At 46.0% G+C, this 22,889-nt stretch overlaps 1 protein-coding gene across 1 annotated transcript in view; it reads right to left on the minus strand.

Moving 5' to 3' along the window:
• Nucleotides 1–22,889, minus strand: part of LOC140359129 (titin-like) — a 342,168-nt gene that overhangs the window by 136,582 nt on the left and 182,697 nt on the right. Inside the window, exons 85-92 of the mRNA XM_072443997.1 lie at nucleotides 22,325–22,472; nucleotides 21,114–21,279; nucleotides 20,443–20,594; nucleotides 15,210–15,506; nucleotides 14,500–14,799; nucleotides 13,508–13,822; nucleotides 13,064–13,212; nucleotides 275–425 (exon numbers count right to left, since the gene is read on the minus strand). Of these exons, the coding sequence (XP_072300098.1) occupies nucleotides 275–425; nucleotides 13,064–13,212; nucleotides 13,508–13,822; nucleotides 14,500–14,799; nucleotides 15,210–15,506; nucleotides 20,443–20,594; nucleotides 21,114–21,279; nucleotides 22,325–22,472 (1,678 nt within the window). The remainder of the gene's footprint in view (nucleotides 1–274; nucleotides 426–13,063; nucleotides 13,213–13,507; nucleotides 13,823–14,499; nucleotides 14,800–15,209; nucleotides 15,507–20,442; nucleotides 20,595–21,113; nucleotides 21,280–22,324; nucleotides 22,473–22,889) is intronic.

Genomic DNA, 22,889 nt, shown 5'->3' on the forward strand with positions numbered 1-22,889 from the left:
TGTCGTGTACTCCCTGGTCCTGTGGGGTACTCCCTGGTCCTGTGGGGTACTCACTGGTGCTGTGGGGTACTCCCTGGTCCTGTGGGGTACTCCCTGGTGCTGTGGGGTACTCCCTGGTCCTGTGGGGTACTCACTGGTCCTGTGGGGTACTCACTGGTCCTGTCGTGTACTCCCTGGTCCTGTCGTGTACTCCCTGGTCCTGTCGTGTACTCCCTGGTCCTGTGGGGTACTCCCTGGTCCTGTGGGGTACTCACTGGTCCTGTGGGGTACTCACTGGTTCTGTCGTTGACCTCCAGGACCTCGGGGACCTCTCCTGGTTCTCCGTTTCCAGCCGTGTTGAAGGCGACGACTCTGAAGCGATATTTTCCTCCAGTTTTGAGTCCAACGATGACAAGACGTGTCCCACGAACCTCAGTGTCTTTAGCCTGAGACAAGAGAGTAAAGCAGGACTAAAACAGGACTAAAGCAGGACTAAAGCAGGAATAAAGCAGGACTAAAGCAGGACTAAAGCAGGAATAAAGCAGGTCTAAAGCAGGACTAAAGCAGGTCTAAAACAGGTCTAAAGCAGGACTAAAGCAGGACTAAAGCAGGTCTAAAGCAGGACTAAAGCAGGACTAAAGCAGGACTAAAGCAGGACTAAAGCAGGACTAAAGAAGGACTAAAGCAGACTAAAGCAGGTCTGAAGCAGGTCTAAAGCAGGACTAAAGCAGGTCTAAAGCAGGACTAAAGCAGGAATAAAGCAGGTCTAAAACAGGTCTAAAGCAGGACTAAAGCAGGACTAAAGCAGGTCTAAAGCAGGTCTAAAGCAGGACTAAAGCAGGAATAAAGCAGGACTAAAGCAGGTCTAAAGCAGGACTAAAGCAGGACTAAAGCAGGTCTAAAGCAGGACTAAAGCAGGACTAAAGCAGGACTAAAGCAGGTCTAAAGCAGGACTAAAGCAGGACTAAAGCAGGTCTAAAGCAGGACTAAAGCAGGACTAAAGCAGGACTAAAGCAGGTCTAAAGCAGGACTAAAGCAGGACTAAAGCAGGACTAAAGCAGGTCTAAAGAAGGACTAAAGAAGGACTAAAGCAGACTAAAGCAGGTCTGAAGCAGGTCTAAAGCAGGACTAAAGCAGGACTAAAGCAGGACTAAAGCAGGACTAAAGCAGGTCTAAAGCAGGACTAAAGCAGGTCTAAAGCAGGACTAAAGCAGGACTAAAGCAGGACTAAAGCAGGACTAAAGCAGGACTAAAGCAGGTCTAAAGCAGGACTAAAGCAGGTCTAAAACAGGTCTAAAGCAGGACTAAAGCAGGACTAAAGCAGGTCTAAAGCAGGTCTAAAGCAGGTCTAAAGCAGGACTAAAGCAGGACTAAAGCAGGTCTAAAGCAGGACTAAAGCAGGACTAAAGCAGGACTAAAGCAGGTCTAAAGCAGGACTAAAGCAGGAATAAAGCAGGTCTAAAACAGGTCTAAAGCAGGACTAAAGCAGGACTAAAGCAGGTCTAAAGCAGGTCTAAAGCAGGTCTAAAGCAGGACTAAAGCAGGACTAAAGCAGGAATAAAGCAGGACTAAAGCAGGACTAAAGCAGGACTAAAGCAGGAATAAAGCAGGACTAAAGCAGGACTAAAGCAGGACTAAAGCAGGAATAAAGCAGGACTAAAGCAGGACTAAAGAAGGACTAAAGCAGGACTAAAGCAGGACTAAAGCAGGTCTAAAGCAGGTCTAAAACAGGTCTAAAGCAGGTCTAAAACAGGTCTAAAGCAGGACTAAAGCAGGTCTAAAGCAGGACTAAAGCAGGAATAAAGCAGGTCTAAAGCAGGTCTAAAGCAGGACTAAAGCAGGACTAAAGCAGGTCTAAAGCAGGTCTAAAGCAGGACTAAAGCAGGACTAAAGCAGGTCTAAAGCAGGACTAAAGCAGGACTAAAGCAGGTCTAAAGAAGGACTAAAGAAGGACTAAAGCAGGACTAAAGCAGGTCTGAAGCAGGTCTAAAGCAGGTCTAAAGCAGGAATAAAGCAGGTCTAAAACAGGTCTAAAGCAGGACTAAAGCAGGACTAAAGCAGGTCTAAAGCAGGTCTAAAACAGGTCTAAAGCAGGTCTAAAGCAGGACTAAAGCAGGACTAAAGCAGGTCTAAAGCAGGACTAAAGCAGGTCTAAAGCAGGACTAAAGCAGGACTAAAGCAGGTCTAAAGCAGGACTAAAGCAGGACTAAAGCAGGACTAAAGCAGGTCTAAAGCAGGACTAAAGCAGGACTAAAGCAGGTCTAAAGAAGGACTAAAGAAGGACTAAAGCAGGACTAAAGCAGGTCTGAAGCAGGTCTAAAGCAGGTCTAAAGCAGGAATAAAGCAGGTCTAAAACAGGTCTAAAGCAGGACTAAAGCAGGACTAAAGCAGGTCTAAAGCAGGTCTAAAACAGGTCTAAAGCAGGTCTAAAGCAGGACTAAAGCAGGACTAAAGCAGGTCTAAAGCAGGACTAAAGCAGGTCTAAAGCAGGTCTAAAGCAGGACTAAAGCAGGAATAAAGCAGGTCTAAAACAGGTCTAAAGCAGGACTAAAGCAGGACTAAAGCAGGACTAAAGCAGGACTAAAGCAGGACTAAAGCAGGTCTAAAGCAGGACTAAAGCAGGAATAAAGCAGGACTAAAGCAGGTCTAAAGCAGGTCTAAAGCAGGACTAAAGCAGGACTAAAGCAGGTCTAAAGCAGGTCTAAAGCAGGACTAAAGCAGGACTAAAGCAGGACTAAAGCAGGTCTAAAGCAGGACTAAAGCAGGACTAAAGCAGGAATAAAGCAGGACTAAAGCAGGTCTAAAGCAGGACTAAAACAGGACTAAAGCAGGACTAAAGCAGGTCTAAAGCAGGACTAAAGCAGGTCTAAAGCAGGTCTAAAGCAGGAATAAAGCAGGACTAAAGCAGGACTAAAGCAGGTCTAAAGCAGGTCTAAAGCAGGACTAAAGCAGGTCTAAAGCAGGTCTAAAGAAGGTCTAAAGCAGGACTAAAGCAGGAATAAAGCAGGTCTAAAGCAGGTCTAAAGCAGGACTAAAGCAGGACTAAAGCAGGACTAAAGCAGGACTAAAGCAGGTCTAAAGCAGGACTAAAGCAGGACTAAAGCAGGTCTAAAGCAGGACTAAGCAGGACTAAAGCAGGACTAAAGCAGGTCTAAAGCAGGACTAAAGCAGGTCTAAAGCAGGTCTAAAGCAGGACTAAAGCAGGACTAAAGCAGGACTAAAGCACGACTAAAGCAGGTCTAAAGCAGGACTAAAGCAGGACTAAAGCAGGTCTAAAGCAGGACTAAAGCAGGTCTAAAGCAGGACTAAAGCAGGTCTAAAGCAGGACTAAAGCAGGACTAAAGCAGGTCTAAAGCAGGTCTAAAGCAGGACTAAGCAGGACTAAATCAGGTCTAAAGCAGGTCTAAAGCAGGACTAAAGCAGGACTAAAGCAGGTCTAAAGCAGGACTAAAGCAGGTCTAAAGCAGGACTAAAGCAGGACTAAAGCAGGTCTAAAGCAGGACTAAAGCAGGACTAAAGCAGGTCTAAAGCAGGTCTAAAGCAGGACTAAAGCAGGTCTAAAGCAGGTCTAAAGCAGGACTAAAGCAGGAATAAAGCAGGTCTAAAGCAGGTCTAAAGCAGGACTAAAGCAGGACTAAAGCAGGACTAAAGCAGGACTAAAGCAGGTCTAAAGCAGGACTAAAGCAGGACTAAAGCAGGTCTAAAGCAGGACTAAGCAGGACTAAAGCAGGACTAAAGCAGGTCTAAAGCAGGACTAAAGCAGGTCTAAAGCAGGTCTAAAGCAGGACTAAAGCAGGACTAAAGCAGGACTAAAGCACGACTAAAGCAGGTCTAAAGCAGGACTAAAGCAGGACTAAAGCAGGTCTAAAGCAGGACTAAAGCAGGTCTAAAGCAGGACTAAAGCAGGTCTAAAGCAGGACTAAAGCAGGACTAAAGCAGGTCTAAAGCAGGTCTAAAGCAGGACTAAGCAGGACTAAATCAGGTCTAAAGCAGGTCTAAAGCAGGACTAAAGCAGGACTAAAGCAGGTCTAAAGCAGGACTAAAGCAGGTCTAAAGCAGGACTAAAGCAGGACTAAAGCAGGTCTAAAGCAGGACTAAAGCAGGACTAAAGCAGGTCTAAAGCAGGACTAAAGCAGGACTAAAGCAGGACTAAAGCAGGTCTAAAGCAGGACTAAAGCAGGAATAAAGCAGGACTAAAGCAGGTCTAAAGCAGGACTAAAGCAGGACTAAAGCAGGACTAAAGCAGGAATAAAGCAGGACTAAAGCAGGTCTAAAGCAGGACTAAAGCAGGTCTAAAGCAGGACTAAAGCAGGACTAAAGCAGGTCTAAAGCAGGACTAAAGCAGGACTAAAGCAGGTCTAAAGCAGGACTAAAGCAGGTCTAAAGCAGGTCTAAAGCAGGTCTAAAGCAGGACTAAAGCAGGACTAAAGCAGGTCTAAAGCAGGTCTAAAGCAGGACTAAAGCAGGAATAAAGCAGAACTAAAGCAGGACTAAAGCAGGACTAAAGCAGGACTAAAGCAGGTCTAAAGCAGGACTAAGCAGGACTAAAGCAGGTCTAAAGCAGGACTAAAGCAGGACTAAACCAGGACTAAAGCAGGTCTAAAGCAGGACTAAAGCAGGTCTAAAGCAGGTCTAAAGCAGGTCTAAAACAGGTCTAAAGCAGGACTAAAGCAGGAATAAAGCAGGACTAAAGCAGGTCTAAAGCAGGTCTAAAGCAGGACTAAAGCAGGACTAAATCAGGACTAAAGCAGGTCTAAAGCAGGACTAAAGCAGGACTAAAGCAGGACTAAAGCAGGTCTAAAGCAGGACTAAAGCAGGACTAAAGCAGGTCTAAAGCAGGACTAAGCAGGACTAAGCAGGACTAAAGCAGGTCTAAAGCAGGTCTAAAGCAGGACTAAAGCAGGACTAAAGCAGGTCTAAAGCAGGACTAAAGCAGGTCTAAAGCAGGACTAAAGCAGGACTAAAGCAGGACTAAAGCAGGTCTAAAGCAGGACTAAAGCAGGACTAAAGCAGGACTAAAGCAGGACTAAAGCAGGTCTAAAGCAGGACTAAAGCAGGACTAAAGCAGGACTAAAGCAGGACTAAAGCAGGTCTAAAGCAGGACTAAGCAGGACTAAGCAGGACTAAAGCAGGTCTAAAGCAGGTCTAAAGCAGGAATAAAGCAGGACTAAAGCAGGTCTAAAGCAGGACTAAAGCAGGACTAAAGCAGGACTAAAGCAGGACTAAAGCAGGTCTAAAGCAGGACTAAAGCAGGACTAAAGCAGGAATAAAGCAGGACTAAAGCAGGTCTAAAGCAGGTCTAAAGCAGGACTAAAGCAGGTCTAAAGCAGGTCTAAAGCAGGAATAAAGCAGAACTAAAGCAGGTCTAAAGCAGGACTAAAGCAGGTCTAAAGAAGGTCTAAAGCAGGACTAAAGCAGGACTAAAGCAGGACTAAAGCAGGACTAAACCAGGACTAAAGCAGGTCTAAAGCAGGACTAAAGCAGGACTAAAGCAGGTCTAAAGCAGGTCTAAAGCAGGACTAAACCAGGACTAAAGCAGGTCTAAAGCAGGACTAAAGCAGGACTAAAGCAGGTCTAAAGCAGGTCTAAAACAGGTCTAAAGCAAAACTAAAGCAGGACTAAAGCAGGTCTAAAGCAGGACTAAAGCAGGACTAAAGCAGGTCTAAAGCAGATCTAAAGCAGGTCTAAAGCAGGTCTAAAGCAGGACTAAAGCAGGACTAAAGCAGGACTAAAGCAGGACTAAAGCAGGACTAAAGCAGGTCTAAAGCAGGACTAAAGCAGGAATAAAGCAGGACTAAAGCAGGTCTGAAGCAGGTCTAAAGCAGGACTAAAGCAGGACTAAAGCAGGTCTAAAGCAGGACTAAAGCAGGACTAAAGCAGGTCTAAAGCAGGACTAAAGCAGGACTAAAGCAGGTCTAAAGCAGGACTAAAGCAGGAATAAAGCAGGACTAAAGCAGGTCTAAAGCAGGACTAAAACAGGACTAAAGCAGGACTAAAGCAGGTCTAAAGCAGGACTAAAGCAGGTCTAAAGCAGGTCTAAAGCAGGAATAAAGCAGGACTAAAGCAGGACTAAAGCAGGTCTAAAGCAGGTCTAAAGCAGGACTAAAGCAGGTCTAAAGCAGGTCTAAAGCAGGTCTAAAGCAGGACTAAAGCAGGAATAAAGCAGGTCTAAAGCAGGTCTAAAGCAGGACTAAAGCAGGACTAAAGCAGGACTAAAGCAGGACTAAAGCAGGTCTAAAGCAGGACTAAAGCAGGACTAAAGCAGGTCTAAAGCAGGACTAAGCAGGACTAAAGCAGGACTAAAGCAGGTCTAAAGCAGGACTAAAGCAGGTCTAAAGCAGGTCTAAAGCAGGACTAAAGCAGGACTAAAGCAGGACTAAAGCAGGACTAAAGCAGGTCTAAAGCAGGACTAAAGCAGGACTAAAGCAGGACTAAAGCAGGACTAAAGCAGGTCTAAAGCAGGACTAAAGCAGGACTAAAGCAGGACTAAAGCAGGACTAAAGCAGGTCTAAAGCAGGTCTAAAGCAGGACTAAAGCAGGACTAAAGCAGGTCTAAAGCAGGACTAAAGCAGGACTAAAGCAGGACTAAAGCAGGACTAAAGCAGGTCTAAAGCAGGACTAAAGCAGGACTAAAGCAGGACTAAAGCAGGTCTAAAGCAGGACTAAAGCAGGTCTAAAGCAGGACTAAAGCAGGACTAAAGCAGGTCTAAAGCAGGACTAAAGCAGGACTAAAGCAGGTCTAAAGCAGGTCTAAAGCAGGACTAAAGCAGGACTAAAGCAGGTCTAAAGCAGGACTAAAGCAGGAATAAAGCAGGACTAAAGCAGGTCTAAAGCAGGACTAAAGCAGGTCTAAAGCAGGACTAAAGCAGGTCTAAAGCAGGACTAAAGCAGGACTAAAGCAGGTCTAAAGCAGGACTAAGCAGGACTAAATCAGGTCTAAAGCAGGTCTAAAGCAGGACTAAAGCAGGACTAAAGCAGGTCTAAAGCAGGACTAAAGCAGGTCTAAAGCAGGACTAAAGCAGGACTAAAGCAGGTCTAAAGCAGGACTAAAGCAGGACTAAAGCAGGTCTAAAGCAGGTCTAAAGCAGGACTAAAGCAGGACTAAAGCAGGTCTAAAGCAGGACTAAAGCAGGAATAAAGCAGGACTAAAGCAGGTCTAAAGCAGGACTAAAGCAGGACTAAAGCAGGACTAAAGCAGGAATAAAGCAGGACTAAAGCAGGACTAAAGCAGGTCTAAAGCAGGACTAAAGCAGGACTAAAGCAGGTCTAAAGCAGGACTAAAGCAGGACTAAAGCAGGTCTAAAGCAGGACTAAAGCAGGTCTAAAGCAGGACTAAAGCAGGACTAAAGCAGGTCTAAAGCAGGACTAAAGCAGGAATAAAGCAGAACTAAAGCAGGACTAAAGCAGGACTAAAGCAGGACTAAAGCAGGTCTAAAGCAGGTCTAAAGCAGGTCTAAAACAGGTCTAAAGCAGGACTAAAGCAGGAATAAAGCAGGACTAAAGCAGGTCTAAAGCAGGTCTAAAGCAGGACTAAAGCAGGACTAAAGCAGGACTAAAGCAGGTCTAAAGCAGGACTAAAGCAGGACTAAAGCAGGACTAAAGCAGGTCTAAAGCAGGACTAAGCAGGACTAAAGCAGGACTAAAGCAGGTCTAAAGCAGGACTAAAGCAGGTCTAAAGCAGGTCTAAAGCAGGTCTAAAACAGGTCTAAAGCAGGACTAAAGCAGGAATAAAGCAGGACTAAAGCAGGTCTAAAGCAGGTCTAAAGCAGGACTAAAGCAGGACTAAAGCAGGACTAAAGCAGGTCTAAAGCAGGACTAAAGCAGGTCTAAAGCAGGACTAAAGCAGGACTAAAGCAGGTCTAAAGCAGGACTAAGCAGGACTAAGCAGGACTAAAGCAGGTCTAAAGCAGGTCTAAAGCAGGACTAAAGCAGGACTAAAGCAGGTCTAAAGCAGGACTAAAGCAGGTCTAAAGCAGGACTAAAGCAGGACTAAAGCAGGACTAAAGCAGGTCTAAAGCAGGACTAAAGCAGGACTAAAGCAGGACTAAAGCAGGACTAAAGCAGGTCTAAAGCAGGACTAAAGCAGGACTAAAGCAGGACTAAAGCAGGTCTAAAGCAGGACTAAAGCAGGACTAAAGCAGGACTAAGCAGGACTAAAGCAGGTCTAAAGCAGGTCTAAAGCAGGAATAAAGCAGGACTAAAGCAGGTCTAAAGCAGGACTAAAGCAGGACTAAAGCAGGACTAAAGCAGGACTAAAGCAGGTCTAAAGCAGGACTAAAGCAGGACTAAAGCAGGAATAAAGCAGGACTAAAGCAGGTCTAAAGCAGGTCTAAAGCAGGACTAAAGCAGGTCTAAAGCAGGTCTAAAGCAGGAATAAAGCAGAACTAAAGCAGGTCTAAAGCAGGACTAAAGCAGGACTAAAGCAGGACTAAAGCAGGTCTAAAGCAGGACTAAAGCAGGACTAAAGCAGGTCTAAAGCAGGACTAAGCAGGACTAAAGCAGGACAAAAGCAGGACTAAAGCAGGACTAAAGCAGGACTAAAGCAGGTCTAAAGCAGGTCTAAAGCAGGACTAAAGCAGGACTAAAGCAGGTCTAAAGCAGGTCTAAAGCAGGACTAAAGCAGGACTAAAGCAGGACTAAAGCAGGACTAAAGCAGGACTAAAGCAGGTTTAAAGCAGGACTAAAGCAGGACTAAAGCAGGACTAAAGCAGGACTAAACCAGGACTAAAGCAGGTCTAAAGCAGGACTAAAGCAGGTCTAAAGCAGGTCTAAAGCAGGACTAAAGCAGGACTAAAGCAGGACTAAAGCAGGACTAAACCAGGACTAAAGCAGGTCTAAAGCAGGACTAAAGCAGGTCTAAAGCAGGACTAAACCAGGACTAAAGCAGGTCTAAAGCAGGACTAAAGCAGGACTAAAGCAGGTCTAAAGCAGGACTAAAGCAGGACTAAAGCAGGACTAAAGCAGGACTAAAGCAGGACTAAAGCAGGTCTAAAGCAGGACTAAAGCAGGACTAAAGCAGGACTAAAGCAGGACTAAAGCAGGTCTAAAGCAGGTCTAAAGCAGGACTAAAGCAGGTCTAAAGCAGGACTAAAGCAGGACTAAAGCAGGTCTAAAGCAGGTCTAAAGCAGGACTAAAGCAGGACTAAAGCAGGACCAAAGCAGGTCTAAAGCAGGTCTAAAGCAGGACTAAAGCAGGTCTAAAGCAGGTCTAAAGCAGGACTAAAGCAGGACTAAAGCAGGACTAAAGCAGGTCTAAAGCAGGACTAAACCAGGACTAAAGCAGGTCTAAAGCAGGACTAAAGCAGGACTAAAGCAGGTCTAAAGCAGGTCTAAAGCAGGACTAAAGCAGGACTAAAGCAGGACTAAAGCAGGTCTAAAGCAGGACTAAACCAGGACTAAAGCAGGTCTAAAGCAGGACTAAAGCAGGACTAAAGCAGGTCTAAAGCAGGTCTAAAGCAGGACTAAAGCAGGACTAAAGCAGGTCTAAAGCAGGACTAAAGCAGGACTAAAGCAGGACTAAAGCAGGACTAAACCAGGACTAAAGCAGGTCTAAAGCAGGACTAAAGCAGGTCTAAAGCAGGTCTAAAGCAGGTCTAAAACAGGTCTAAAGCAGGACTAAAGCAGGAATAAAGCAGGACTAAAGCAGGTCTAAAGCAGGTCTAAAGCAGGACTAAAGCAGGACTAAAGCAGGACTAAAGCAGGACTAAAGCAGGACTAAAGCAGGTCTAAAGCAGGTCTAAAGCAGGACTAAAGCAGGTCTAAAGCAGGACTAAAGCAGGTCTAAAGCAGGACTAAAGCAGGACTAAAGCAGGACTAAAGCAGGTCTAAAGCAGGACTAAAGCAGGACTAAAGCAGGTCTAAAGCAGGTCTAAAGCAGGACTAAAGCAGGACTAAAGCAGGTCTAAAGCAGGTCTAAAGCAGGACTAAAGCAGGACTAAAGCAGGTCTAAAGCAGGACTAAAGCAGGACTAAAGCAGGTCTAAAGCAGGACTAAAGCAGGTCTAAAGCAGGACTAAAGCAGGACTAAAGCAGGACTAAAGCAGGTCTAAAGCAGGTCTAAAGAAGGACTAAAGCAGGACTAAAGCAGGACTAAAGCAGGTCTAAAGCAGGACTAAAGCAGGACTAAAGCAGGACTAAAGCAGGACTAAAGCAGGACTAAAGCAGGTCTAAAGCAGGACTAAGCAGGACTAAAGCAGGTCTAAAGCAGGACTAAAGCAGGTCTAAAGCAGGACTAAAGCAGGACTAAAGCAGGACTAAAGCAGGACTAAAGCAGGTCTAAAGCAGGTCTAAAGCAGGTCTAAAGCAGGACTAAAGCAGGACTAAAGCAGGACTAAAGCAGGACTAAAGCAGGTCTAAAGCAGGACTAAAGCAGGACTAAAGCAGGACTAAAGCAGGTCTAAAGCAGGACTAAAGCAGGACTAAAGCAGGTCTAAAGCAGGACTAAAGCAGGTCTAAAGCAGGACTAAAGCAGGTCTAAAGCAGGTCTAAAGCAGGACTAAAGCAGGACTAAAGCAGGACTAAAGCAGGACTAAAGCAGGTCTAAACCAGGACTAAACCAGGACTAAAGCAGGACTAAAGCAGGACTAAAGCAGGACTAAAGCAGGACTAAAGCAGGTCTAAAGCAGGACTAAAGCAGGACTAAAGCAGGACTAAAGCAGGACTAAAGCAGGACTAAAGCAGGTCTAAAGCAGGACTAAAGCAGGACTAAAGCAGGACTAAAGCAGGACTAAAGCAGGTCTAAAGCAGGACTAAAGCAGGTCTAAAGCAGGTCTAAAGCAGGACTAAAGCAGGATTAAAGCAGGTCTAAAGCAGGACTAAAGCAGGTCTAAAGCTGGTCTAAAGCAGGACTAAAGCAGGTCTAAAGCAGGTCTAAAGCAGGACTAAAGCAGGTCTAAAGCAGGACTAAAGCAGGACTAAAGCAGGACTAAAGCAGGACTAAAGCAGGACTAAAGCAGGTCTAAAGCAGGACTAAACCACGTCTAAAGCAGGACTAAAGCAGGACTAAAGCAGGTCTAAACCAGGACTAAAGCAGGTCTAAAGCAGGACTAAGCAGGACTAAGGACTAAAGCAGGTCTAAAGCAGGTCCAAAGCAGGACTAAAGCAGGTCTAAAGCAGGACTAAAGCAGGTCTAAAGCAGGACTAAAGCAGGTCTAAAGCAGGACTAAAGCAGGTCTAAAGCAGGACTAAGCAGGACTAAGCAGGACTAAAGCAGGTCTAAAGCAGGTCCAAAGCAGGACTAAAGCAGGTCTAAAGCAGGACTAAAGCAGGTCTAAAGCAGGACTAAAGCAGGTCTAAAGCTGGTCTAAAGCAGGACTAAAGCAGGTCTAAAGCAGGTCTAAAGCAGGACTAAAGCAGGACTAAAGCAGGACTAAAGCAGGACTAAAGCAGGACTAAAGCAGGACTAAAGCAGGTCTAAAGCAGGACTAAAGCAGGACTAAAGCAGGTCTAAAGCAGGACTAAAGCAAGACTAAAGCAGGACTAAACCACGTCTAAAGCAGGACTAAAGCAGGACTAAAGCAGGTCTAAACCAGGACTAAAGCAGGTCTAAAGCAGGTCCAAAGCAGGACTAAAGCAGGTCTAAAGCAGGTCTAAAGCAGGACTAAAGCAGGACTAAAGCAGGTCCAAAGCAGGACTAAAGCAGGACTAAAGCAGGTCTAAAGCAGGACTAAAGCAGGTCTAAAGCAGGACTAAAGCAGGTCTAAAGCAGGACTAAGCAGGACTAAGCAGGTCTAAAGCAGGTCCAAAGCAGGACTAAAGCAGGACTAAAGCAGGACTAAAGCAGGTCTAAAGCAGGACTAAAGCAGGTCTAAAGCAGGTCTAAAGCAGGTCCAAAGCAGGACTAAAGCAGGTCTAAAGCAGGTCTAAAGCAGGACTAAAGCAGGACTAAAGCAGGTCTAAAGCAGGTCTAAAGCAGGACTAAAGCAGGTCTAAAGCAGGTCTAAAGCAGGACTAAAGCAGGACTAAAGCAGGTCTAAAGCAGGTCTAAAGCAGGACTAAAGCAGGACTAAAGCAGGTCTAAAGCAGGTCTAAAGCAGGACTAAAGCAGGTCTAAAGCAGGTCTAAAGCAGGACTAAAGCAGGACTAAAGCAGGACTAAAGCAGGTCTAAAGCAGGTCTAAAGCAGGACTAAAGCAGGACTAAAGCAGGTCTAAAGCAGGTCTAAAGCAGGACTAAAGCAGGACTAAAGCAGGACTAAAGCAGGTCTAAAGCAGGACTAAAGCAGGACTAAAGCAGGACTAAAGCAGGTCTAAAGCAGGACTAAAGCAGGACTAAAGCAGGACTAAAGCAGGTCTAAAGCAGGACTAAAGCAGGACTAAAGCAGGACTAAAGCAGGACTAAAGCAGGACTAAAGCAGGTCTAAACCAGGACTAAAGCAGGTCTAAAGCAGGACTAAGCAGGACTAAGCAGGACTAAAGCAGGTCTAAAGCAGGTCCAAAGCAGGACTAAAGCAGGTCTAAAGCAGGACTAAAGCAGGTCTAAAGCAGGACTAAAGCAGGTCTAAAGCAGGACTAAAGCAGGACTAAAGCAGGACTAAAGCAGGTCTAAAGCAGGACTAAAGCAGGACTAAAGCAGGTCTAAAGCAGGACTAAAGCAGGACTAAAGCAGGACTAAAGCAGGTCTAAAGCAGGTCTAAAGCAGGACTAAAGCAGGACTAAAGCAGGACTAAAGCAGGACTAAAGCAGGACTAAAACAGGACTAAAGCAGGTCTAAAGCAGGACTAAAGCAGGACTAAAGCAGGTCTAAAGCAGGACTAAAGCAGGACTAAAGCAGGACTAAAGCAGGTCTAAAGCAGGACTAAAGCAGGACTAAAGCAGGACTAAAGCAGGACTAAAGCAGGTCTAAAGCAGGACTAAAGCAGGACTAAAGCAGGACTAAAGCAGGTCTAAAGCAGGACTAAAGCAGGACTAAAGCAGGTCTAAAGCAGGACTAAAGCAGGACTAAGCAGGACTAAAGCAGGTCTAAAGCAGGTCTAAAGCAGGTCCAAAGCAGGACTAAAGCAGGTCTAAAGCAGGTCTAAAGCAGGACTAAAGCAGGACTAAAGCAGGTCTAAAGCAGGACTAAAGCAGGACTAAAGCCAGTACAGACCTTGACCCAGGCCTCGGTGCCCTCCTCCTTGTACTCGACCCAATAGCCCATGATCCTTGAGCCTCCGTCTTTAAGGGGCGGGATCCAGTGTAGGTCCACAGAGGATTTGGTCCAATCAGAGACCTTGGGGGTAGGGGGAGAGGGCGGGGCTACATAAAGGAGACAGATGATTGGTCAGTGATAGTCACACTCGTCACTATATCGTGAATAACTATGACATATATATAACTATAGACATAAAGTACTAGTGGTATTATTTATTTATTCATGTATTTATTGATCTTTATTCACTAGAAAAGTCCTAGTCAAATGAAACAGACTGTCATCATTTCAGGGTCAGGGTCAGGGTCAGGGTCAGGGTCAGGGTCAGGGTCAGGGTCAGGGTTAGGGTTAGGGTCAGGGTCAGGGTTAGGGTTAGGGTCAGGGTCAGGGTGTGGGACTCACAGATTGGGTCGCGGGCGAACATGGGGTCGGTGAGCGGGCTGGGCAGCCCGGGTCCAGCGGCGTTGATGGCGGTGACTCTGAACATGTACTGTGAGCCCTCGATGAGTCCCGGGACGCAGAAGGACTCGCCCACGCCCATGGGGCGGATGGGCTCCCGGGTCACGCGCACCCACCGCTTGGCAGTGGTCTCCTTCCTCTCCAGCCAGTACCCGCTGATGGCCACGCCCCCGTCATCCTCAGGCTCCTCCCAGTTCACTGTCATCGAGTCCAAGGTCACGGCTGAGACTGTGGGCTTCTCTACCTGCCCCGGGGGTCCTGCGGGGGAGAGAGGGTTAAACCAGGGCTAAACCAGGACTAAACCAGGGCTAAACCAGGATTAAACCAGGACTAAACCAGGACTAAACCAGGACTAAACCAGGACTAAACCAGGGCTAAACCAGGACTAAACCAGGACTAAACCAGGACTAAACCAGGGCTAAACCAGGACTAGAGCAGGACTAAACCAGGGCTAAACCAGGACTAAACCAGGACTAAACCAGGGCTAAACCAGGACTAAACCAGATCTAAACCAGGACTAAACCAGATCTAAACCAGGACTAAACCAGGTCTAAACCAGGATTAAACCAAGTCTAAACCAGGACTTAACCAAGTCTAAACCAGGACTAAACCAGATCTAAACCAGGGCTAAACCAGGACTAAACCAGGACTAAACCAGGACTAAACCAGGACTAAACCAGGGCTAAACCAGGACTAAACCAGATCCAAACCAGGACTAAACCAGATCTAAACCAGGGCTAAACCAGGACTAAACCAGGGCTAAACCAGGACTAAACCAGATCTAAACCAGGACTAAACCAGATCTAAACCAGGGCTAAACCAGGACTAAACCAGGACTAAACAGGTCTAAACCAGGACTAAACCAGGACTAAACCAGGACTAAACCAGGACTAAAGGAAGAGGGGGCCTCGAGGGCCCTGAGGGTTCAGACTCACGGCTGATGTAGCGTGCCACCTCAGGCTCCGAGTCCAGCGGTTCTCCGACGCCGTACTTGTTCTGAGCCATTATTCTGAAGACGTACTCGTGTCCCTCCATCAGGTTCTCCACGGTCCAGAGCCGCTCTTTGGGCTCGTTCGTCACTATGACCCAAGTCTTACGAGTCGCCACCCGCCGCCAGATGACGTAGTTTGTCACTCTGGAGCCTCCGTCGTCTTTGGGAGGAAGCCATGACAGAGTGATCTTCTCTGCACCGATCTCCTCAAACTTAATAGGAGCCGAGGGAGCGCCCGGGCGACCTACGAGAGAGAGGCAGGGAAAAGTCAGGAACAAGTCACGAATGAAGTTGAGCCTCATCTCAGGCTCAGACTGCGACTGGACTGGGTTTGGACCGGGTCAGGACCGGGTCAGGACTGGGTCAGGACCGGGTCAGGACTGGGTTTTGGACCGGGTCAGGACCGGGTCAGGACCGGGTCAGGACTGGGTCTGGACTGGGTTTGGACTGGGTTTTGGACCGGGTCAGGACCGGGTCAGGACTGGGTTTTGGACCGGGTCAGGACCGGGTCAGGACCGGGTCAGGACTGGGTCTGGACCGGGTCAGGACTGGGTCAGGACCGGGTCAGGACTGGGTTTTGGACCGGGTCAGGACCGGGTCAGGACTGGGTTTTGGACCGGGTCTGGACCGGGTCAGGACCGGGTCTGGACTCACCCATGACGTTGAGCCTCATCTCCTTGCTGGCCTTGCCCAGGCTGTTGGAGGCCTGCAGCGTGTAGAGCCCGGTGTCTGCTCGGATGGCCCTCTGCACCAGCAGCGTGCACGTCTCGTCCGACACCATCTTGTTGATGTTCTCGTCGTACTGGACCTCAGACTTCAGGTCAGGCTTGTGGGGCGGAGCCTTCAACCACGTCAGGCTCGGGAATGGACAGCCCCGGATCTTTGCCACGATCCGGATCTCCTGACCCTGCTCAGATTCCAAGAACTCCTCCAGCTCGATGGACGGGGCACCTGAGAACAGAGCAGACTGAGACCAGGACTAAACCAGGACTAAACCAAGACTAAACCAGGTCTAAACCAGGTCTAAACCAGGTCTAAACCAGGACTAAACCAGGTCTAAACCAGGTCTAAACCAGGTCTAAACCAGGACTAAACCAGGTCTAAACCAGGACTAAACCAGGACTAAACCAGGTCTAAACCAGGACTAAACCAGGACTAAACCAGGTCTAAACCAGGACTAAACCAGGACTAAACCAAGTCTAAACCAGGTCTAAACCAGGACTAAACCAGGACTAAACCAGGACTAAACCAAGTCTAAACCAGGACTAAACCAGGTCTAAACCAGGTCTAAACCAGGACTAAACCAGGACTAAACCAGGACTAAACCAGGTCTAAACCAGGACTAAACCAGGACTAAACCAGGTCTAAACCAGGACTAAACCAGGACTAAACCAAGTCTAAACCAGGTCTAAACCAGGACTAAACCAGGACTAAACCAGGACTAAACCAAGTCTAAACCAGGTCTAAACCAGGACTAAACCAGGACTAAACCAGGACTAAACCAGGACTAAACCAGGTCTAAACCAGGACTAAACCAGGTCTAAACCAGGTCTAAACCAGGTCTAAACCAGGACTAAACCAGGACTAAACCAGGACTAAACCAGGTCTAAACCAGGACTAAACCAGGTCTAAACCAGGACTAAACCAGGACTAAACCAAGTCTAAACCAGGTCTAAACCAGGACTAAACCAGGACTAAACCAAGTCTAAACCAGGTCTAAACCAGGACTAAACCAGGACTAAACCAGGTCTAAACCAGGTCTAAACCAGGACTAAACCAGGACTAAACCAGGACTAAACCAGGTCTAAACCAGGTCTAAACCAGGTCTAAACCAGGACTAAACCAGGACTAAACCAGGACTAAACCAAGTCTAAATCAGGTCTAAACCAGGACTAAACCAGGACTAAACCAGGTCTAAACCAGGACTAAACCAGGTCTAAACCAGGACTAAACCAGGACTAAACCAGGACTAAACCAGGTCTAAACCAGGACTAAACCAGGTCTAAACCAGGACTAAACCAGGACTAAACCAAGTCTAAACCAGGTCTAAACCAGGACTAAACCAGGACTAAACCAGGACTAAACCAGGTCTAAACCAGGTCTAAACCAGGACTAAACCAGGACTAAACCAGGTCTAAACCAGGACTAAACCATGACTAAACCAGGACTAAACCAGGACTAAACCAGGACTAAACCAGGTCTAAACCAGGACTAAACCAGGACTAAACCAGGACTAAACCAGGTCTAAACCAGGACTAAACCAGGTCTAAACCAGGACTAAACCAGGACTAAACCAGGACTAAACCAGGTCTAAACCAGGACTAAACCAGGTCTAAACCAGGACTAAACCAGGACTAAACCAGGTCTAAACCAGGTCTAAACCAGGTCTAAACCAGGACTAAACCAGGACTAAACCAGGACTAAACCAGGTCTAAACCAGGACTAAACCAGGACTAAACCAAGTCTAAACCAGGTCTAAACCAGGACTAAACCAGGTCTAAACCAGGACTAAACCAGGACTAAACCAGGACTAAACCAGGACTAAACCAGGACTAAACCAGGACTAAACCAGGTCTAAACCAGGACTAAACCAGGTCTAAACCAGGACTAAACCAAGTCTAAACCAGGTCTAAACCAGGACTAAACCAGGACTAAACCAGGTCTAAACCAGGACTAAACCAGGTCTAAACCAGGACTAAACCAGGACTAAACCAGGACTAAACCAGGTCTAAACCAGGACTAAACCATGACTAAACCAGGACTAAACCAGGACTAAACCAGGTCTAAACCAGGACTAAACCAGGACTAAACCAGGACTAAACCAGGTCTAAACCAGGACTAAACCAGGTCTAAACCAGGACTAAACCAGGACTAAACCAGGACTAAACCAGGTCTAAACCAGGACTAAACCAGGACTAAACCAGGTCTAAACCAGGACTAAACCAGGACTAAACCAGGTCTAAACCAGGACTAAACCAGGACTAAACCAGGTCTAAACCAGGACTAAACCAGGACTAAACCAGGACTAAACCAGGTCTAAACCAGGACTAAACCAGGACTAAACCAGGACTAAACCAGGACTAAACCAAGTCTAAACCAGGTCTAAACCAGGACTAAACCAGGACTAAACCAGGACAAACACAAACATAAAAAGAACTAAAAATGCTCTAAACAAGGACTGTACAAGGACAAAAACACAGTCAAAAACATAACTACACATAAACAAAACCACTCCAACTGGACTATAACAGGACTATAACAGGTCTACAACTGGACTATAACAGGTCTACAACTGGACTATAACAGGTCTACAACTGGACTATAACAGGTCTACAACTAGACTATAACAGGTCTACAACTAGACTATAACAGGTCTACAACTAAACTATAACAGGTCTACAACAGGTCTATAACAGGTCTATAACAGGTCTACAACTGGACTATAACAGGTCTACAACTGGACTATAACAGGTCTACAACTGGACTATAACAGGTCTACAACTGGACTATAACAGGTCTATAACAGGTCTATAACAGGACTATAACAGGTCTATAACAGGTCTACAACTGGACTATAACAGGTCTATAACAGGTCTACAACTGGACTATAACAGGTCTACAACTGGACTATAACAGGACTATAACAGGTCTACAACAGGTCTATAACAGGACTATAACAGGTCTACAACTGGACTATAACAGGACTATAACAGGTCTACAACTGGACTATAACAGGTCTACAACAGGTCTATAACAGGACTATAACAGGTCTACAACTGGACTATAACAGGACTATAACAGGTCTACAACTGGACTATAACAGGACTATAACAGGACTATAACAGGTCTACAACTGGACTATAACAGGTCTACAACTGGACTATAACAGGACTACAACTGGACTATAACAGGTCTACAACTGGACTATAACAGGACTATAACAGGTCTATAACAGGTCTACAACTGGACTATAACAGGTCTATAACAGGACTACAACTGGACTATAACAGGACTATAACAGGTCTACAACTGGACTTTAACAGGACTATAACAGGACTATAACAGGACTATAACAGGACTATAACAGGACTATAACAGGACTATAATGAGACTATAATGAGACTATAATGATACTATAACAGGACTATAACAGGACTATAACAGGACTATAATGAGACTATAACAGGACTATAACAGGACCATAACAGGACTATAACAGGACTATAACAGGACTATACTGAGACTATAACAGGACTATAATGAGACTATAACAGGACTATAATGAGACTATAACAGGACTATAACAGGACTATAACAGGACTATACTGAGACTATAACAGGACTATAATGAGACTATAACAGGACTATAATGAGACTATAACAGGACTATAACAGGACCATAACAGGACCATAACAGGACTATAACAGGACTATAATGAGACTATAACAAGAATATAATGAGACTATAACTGGACTATAACAGGACTATAACAGGACTATAATGAGACTATAACAAGACTATAACAGGACCATAACAGGACTATAACAGGACTATAACAGGACTATAATGAGACTATAACAAGACTATAACAGGACCATAACAGGACTATAACAGGACTATAACAGGACTATAATGAGACTATAACAAGAATATAATGAGACTATAACTGGACTATAACAGGACTATACTGAGAATATAACAAGACTATAATGAGACTATAACAGGACTATAATGAGACTATAACAGGACTATAATGAGACTATAACAGGACTATAATGAGACTATAACAGGACTATAATAAGACTATAACAGGACTATAATGAGACTATAACAGGACTATAATGAGACTATAACAGGACTATAATGAGACTATAACAGGACTATAACAGGACTATAATGAGACTATAATGAGACTATAATGAGACTATAACAGGACTATAACAGGACTATAATGAGACTATAACAGGACTATAATGAGACTATAACAGGACTATAATGAGACTATAACAGGACTATAACAGGACTATAACAGGACTATAATGAGACTATAACAGGACTATAATGAGACTATAACAGGACTATAATGAGACTATAACAGGACTATAACAGGACTATAATGAGACTATAACAGGACTATAATGAGACTATAACAGGACTATAATGAGACTATAACAGGACTATAATGAGACTATAACAGGACTATAACAGGACTATAATGAGACTATAATGAGACTATAATGAGACTATAACAGGACTATAACAGGACTATAATGAGACTATAACAGGACTATAATGAGACTATAACAGGACTATAATGAGACTATAATGAGACTATAATGAGACTATAACAGGACTATAACAGGACTATAATGAGACTATAACAGGACTATAATGAGACTATAACAGGACTATAATGAGACTATAACAGGACTATAACAGGACTATAACAGGACTATAATGAGACTATAACAGGACTATAATGAGACTATAACAGGACTATAATGAGACTATAACAGGACTATAACAGGACTATAACAGGACTATAATGAGACTATAATGAGACTATAATGAGACTATAACAGGACTATAACAGTCTATAACAGGGTTATAACAGGACTATAGCAGGACTATAACAGGACTATAATGAGACTATAATGAGACTATAATGAGACTATAACAGGACTATAACAGTCTATAACAGGGTTATAACAGGACTATAGCAGGACTATAACAGGACTATAATGAGACTATAATGAGACTATAATGAGACTATAACAGGACTATAACAGTCTATAACAGGGTTATAACAGGACTATAGCAGGACTATAACAGGAGAACAGCAGGACTTAACCCGGCCTGCCCCAGTCTCCCTTGGTCTTCACTCACAGGTCTGGTCCTGGACGAGGATGGGTCCGGCGGTGGTGGAGGGTCGGCTGGGTCCGGCCTGGTTGTAGGCGGTCACTCTGAACTCGTACTCATCACCTTCGGTCAAATCCTCCACCTTAAAGTGAGTCGTCTCCACTTCTCTACGGTTACTCCTGAGAGAGATCGGATCTGAGTCAGGATCTGAGCTGGGACCGGGACCGGGTCCGGGACCGGGACCGGGACCGGGTCCGGGACCAGGTCTGAGTCCTGACCATACCTAACTGAACGTCCTCCATGTGGCTGACTCAGTGGACTCAGCTAAAGACTGTTCTATGTTGAGTTCTGGTTGTGTAAAGTGAGTGTGACACGTGTTCAGAGGCGTTCTCACTTCATGAGATGTAGAAGTCTCAACATTTCATGTCTGAACTTTAGTTCCTCTGTGTTTTTAAGCTAAAGCGCTTTTAATTCATTTATTGTGATGACACAAGGTCATGACATTTCTGTTATTGTCACTTCTCTATAGTTTATAGTTTAGGGGAAGTTCTAGTTCATTAAAAATGTGAACCACCTCCAGCCCTTTTTCTGAGAACCACTGGTTATATATATATATATATATATATATATATATATATATATATATATATATAATAATAATATCTGCTGAAAGGAAGTGGGAAGAACATGTTAGTTACCTTCTCCATCCTTCCTTCTGAGAGCCGCTGGCGTCCCAGCAGAGCAGGTCCACACTGTAGTGAGTGACCGGGGCCCCTCCGTCGTTCTTGGGGGCCTTCCAGCTCAAAGACACCACGCCTTTCTTCACACTGAGGATCTTCAGTCGTGTTGGAGGATCCGGTGGATCTGAGGGGTTTGGAAAGGTCACAACAGGGTTTAGAATGGATGGAGTCTCTGGCTCACTTCTAGAGGGCTCTGGAGGGTTCTAGCTGGACTTACGGATGGGGTCTCTGGCTCACTTCTAGAGGGCTCTGGAGGGTTCTAGCTGGACTTACGGATGGGGTCTCTGGCTCACTTCTAGAGGGCTCTAGAGGGTTCTAGCTGGACTTACGGATGGGGTCTCTGGCTCACTTCTAGAGGGCTCTAGAGGGTTCTAGCTGGACTTACGGATGGGGTCTCTGGCTCACTTCTAGAGGGCTCTGGAGGGTTCTAGCTGGACTTACGGATGGGGTCTCTGGTTCACTTCTAGAGGGCTCTGGAGGGTTCTAGCTGGACTTACGGATGGGATATCTGGCTCACTTCTAGAGGGCTCTGGAGGGTTCTAGCTGGACTTACGGATGGGGTCTCTGGCTCACTTCTAGAGGGCTCTGGAGGGTTCTAGCTGGACTTACGGATGGGGTCTCTGGCTCACTTCTAGAGGGCTCTGGAGGGTTCTAGCTGGACTTACGGATGGGGTCTCTGGCTCACTTCTAGAGGGCTCTGGAGGGTAATAGCTGGACTTACGGATGGGGTCTCTGGCTCACTTCTAGAGGGCTCTGGAGGGTTCTAGCTGGACTTACGGATGGGGTCTCTGGCTCACTTCTAGAGGGCTCTGGAGGGTTCTAGCTGGACTTACGGATGGGATATCTGGCTCACTTCTAGAGGGCTCTGGAGGGTTCTAGCTGGACTTACGGATGGGGTCTCTGGCTCACTTCTAGAGGGCTCTGGAGGGTTCTAGCTGGACTTACGGATGGGGTCTCTGGCTCACTTCTAGAGGGCTCTGGAGGGTTCTAGCTGGACTTACGGATGGGGTCTCTGGCTCACTTCTAGAGGGCTCTGGAGGGTTCTAGCTGGACTTACGGATGGGGTCTCTGGCTCACTTCTAGAGGGCTCTGGAGGGTTCTAGCAGGACTTACGGATGGGGTCTGTGACTCACTTCTAGAGGGCTCTGGAGGGTTCTAGCAGGACTTACGGATGGGGTCTGTGGCTCTGGATCCCTCTGGAGTCTCAGCAGAAGGGCCAAAGCCAAAGCGGTTCTCAGCCTTGATTCTGAAGATGTACTCTTGTCCGGCGATCAGGTCCGGAACAACGAGGGACTGGGTGGAGCAGGCGGGGTTCACCTGCACCAGAGGGATTCAAGTTCAGATCTGAGTCTAACGGTGTCCGAGGCGTGGTCTTGGGTCTAGTCTTGGGTCTAGTCTTGGGTCTTGGGTCTAGTCTTGAGTCTAGTCTTGGGTCTTGGGTCTAGTCTTGGGTCTAGTCTTGAGTCTTGGGTCTAGTCTTGGGTCTTGGGTCTAGTCTTGGGTCTAGAGTCTAGTCTTGGGTCTTGGGTCTAGTCTTGAGTCTTGGGTCTAGTCTTGGGTCTTGGGTCTAGTCTTGGGTCTAGTCTTGGGTCTTAGGTCTAGTCTTCAGTCTTGGGTCTAGTCTTGGGTCTAGTCTTGGGTCTAGTCTTGGGTCTTGGGTCTAGTCTTGGGTCTAGGGTCTAGTCTTGGGTCTAGGGTCTAGTCTTGGGTCTAGGGTCTAGTCTTGGGTCTAGG

This window comes from Eucyclogobius newberryi, unplaced genomic scaffold (genome assembly GCF_026437365.1).
Source record: "Eucyclogobius newberryi isolate DKJ021-1_F unplaced genomic scaffold, fEucNew1.0.hap1 SCAF_14, whole genome shotgun sequence".
NCBI lineage: Eukaryota > Metazoa > Chordata > Actinopteri > Gobiiformes > Gobiidae > Eucyclogobius > Eucyclogobius newberryi.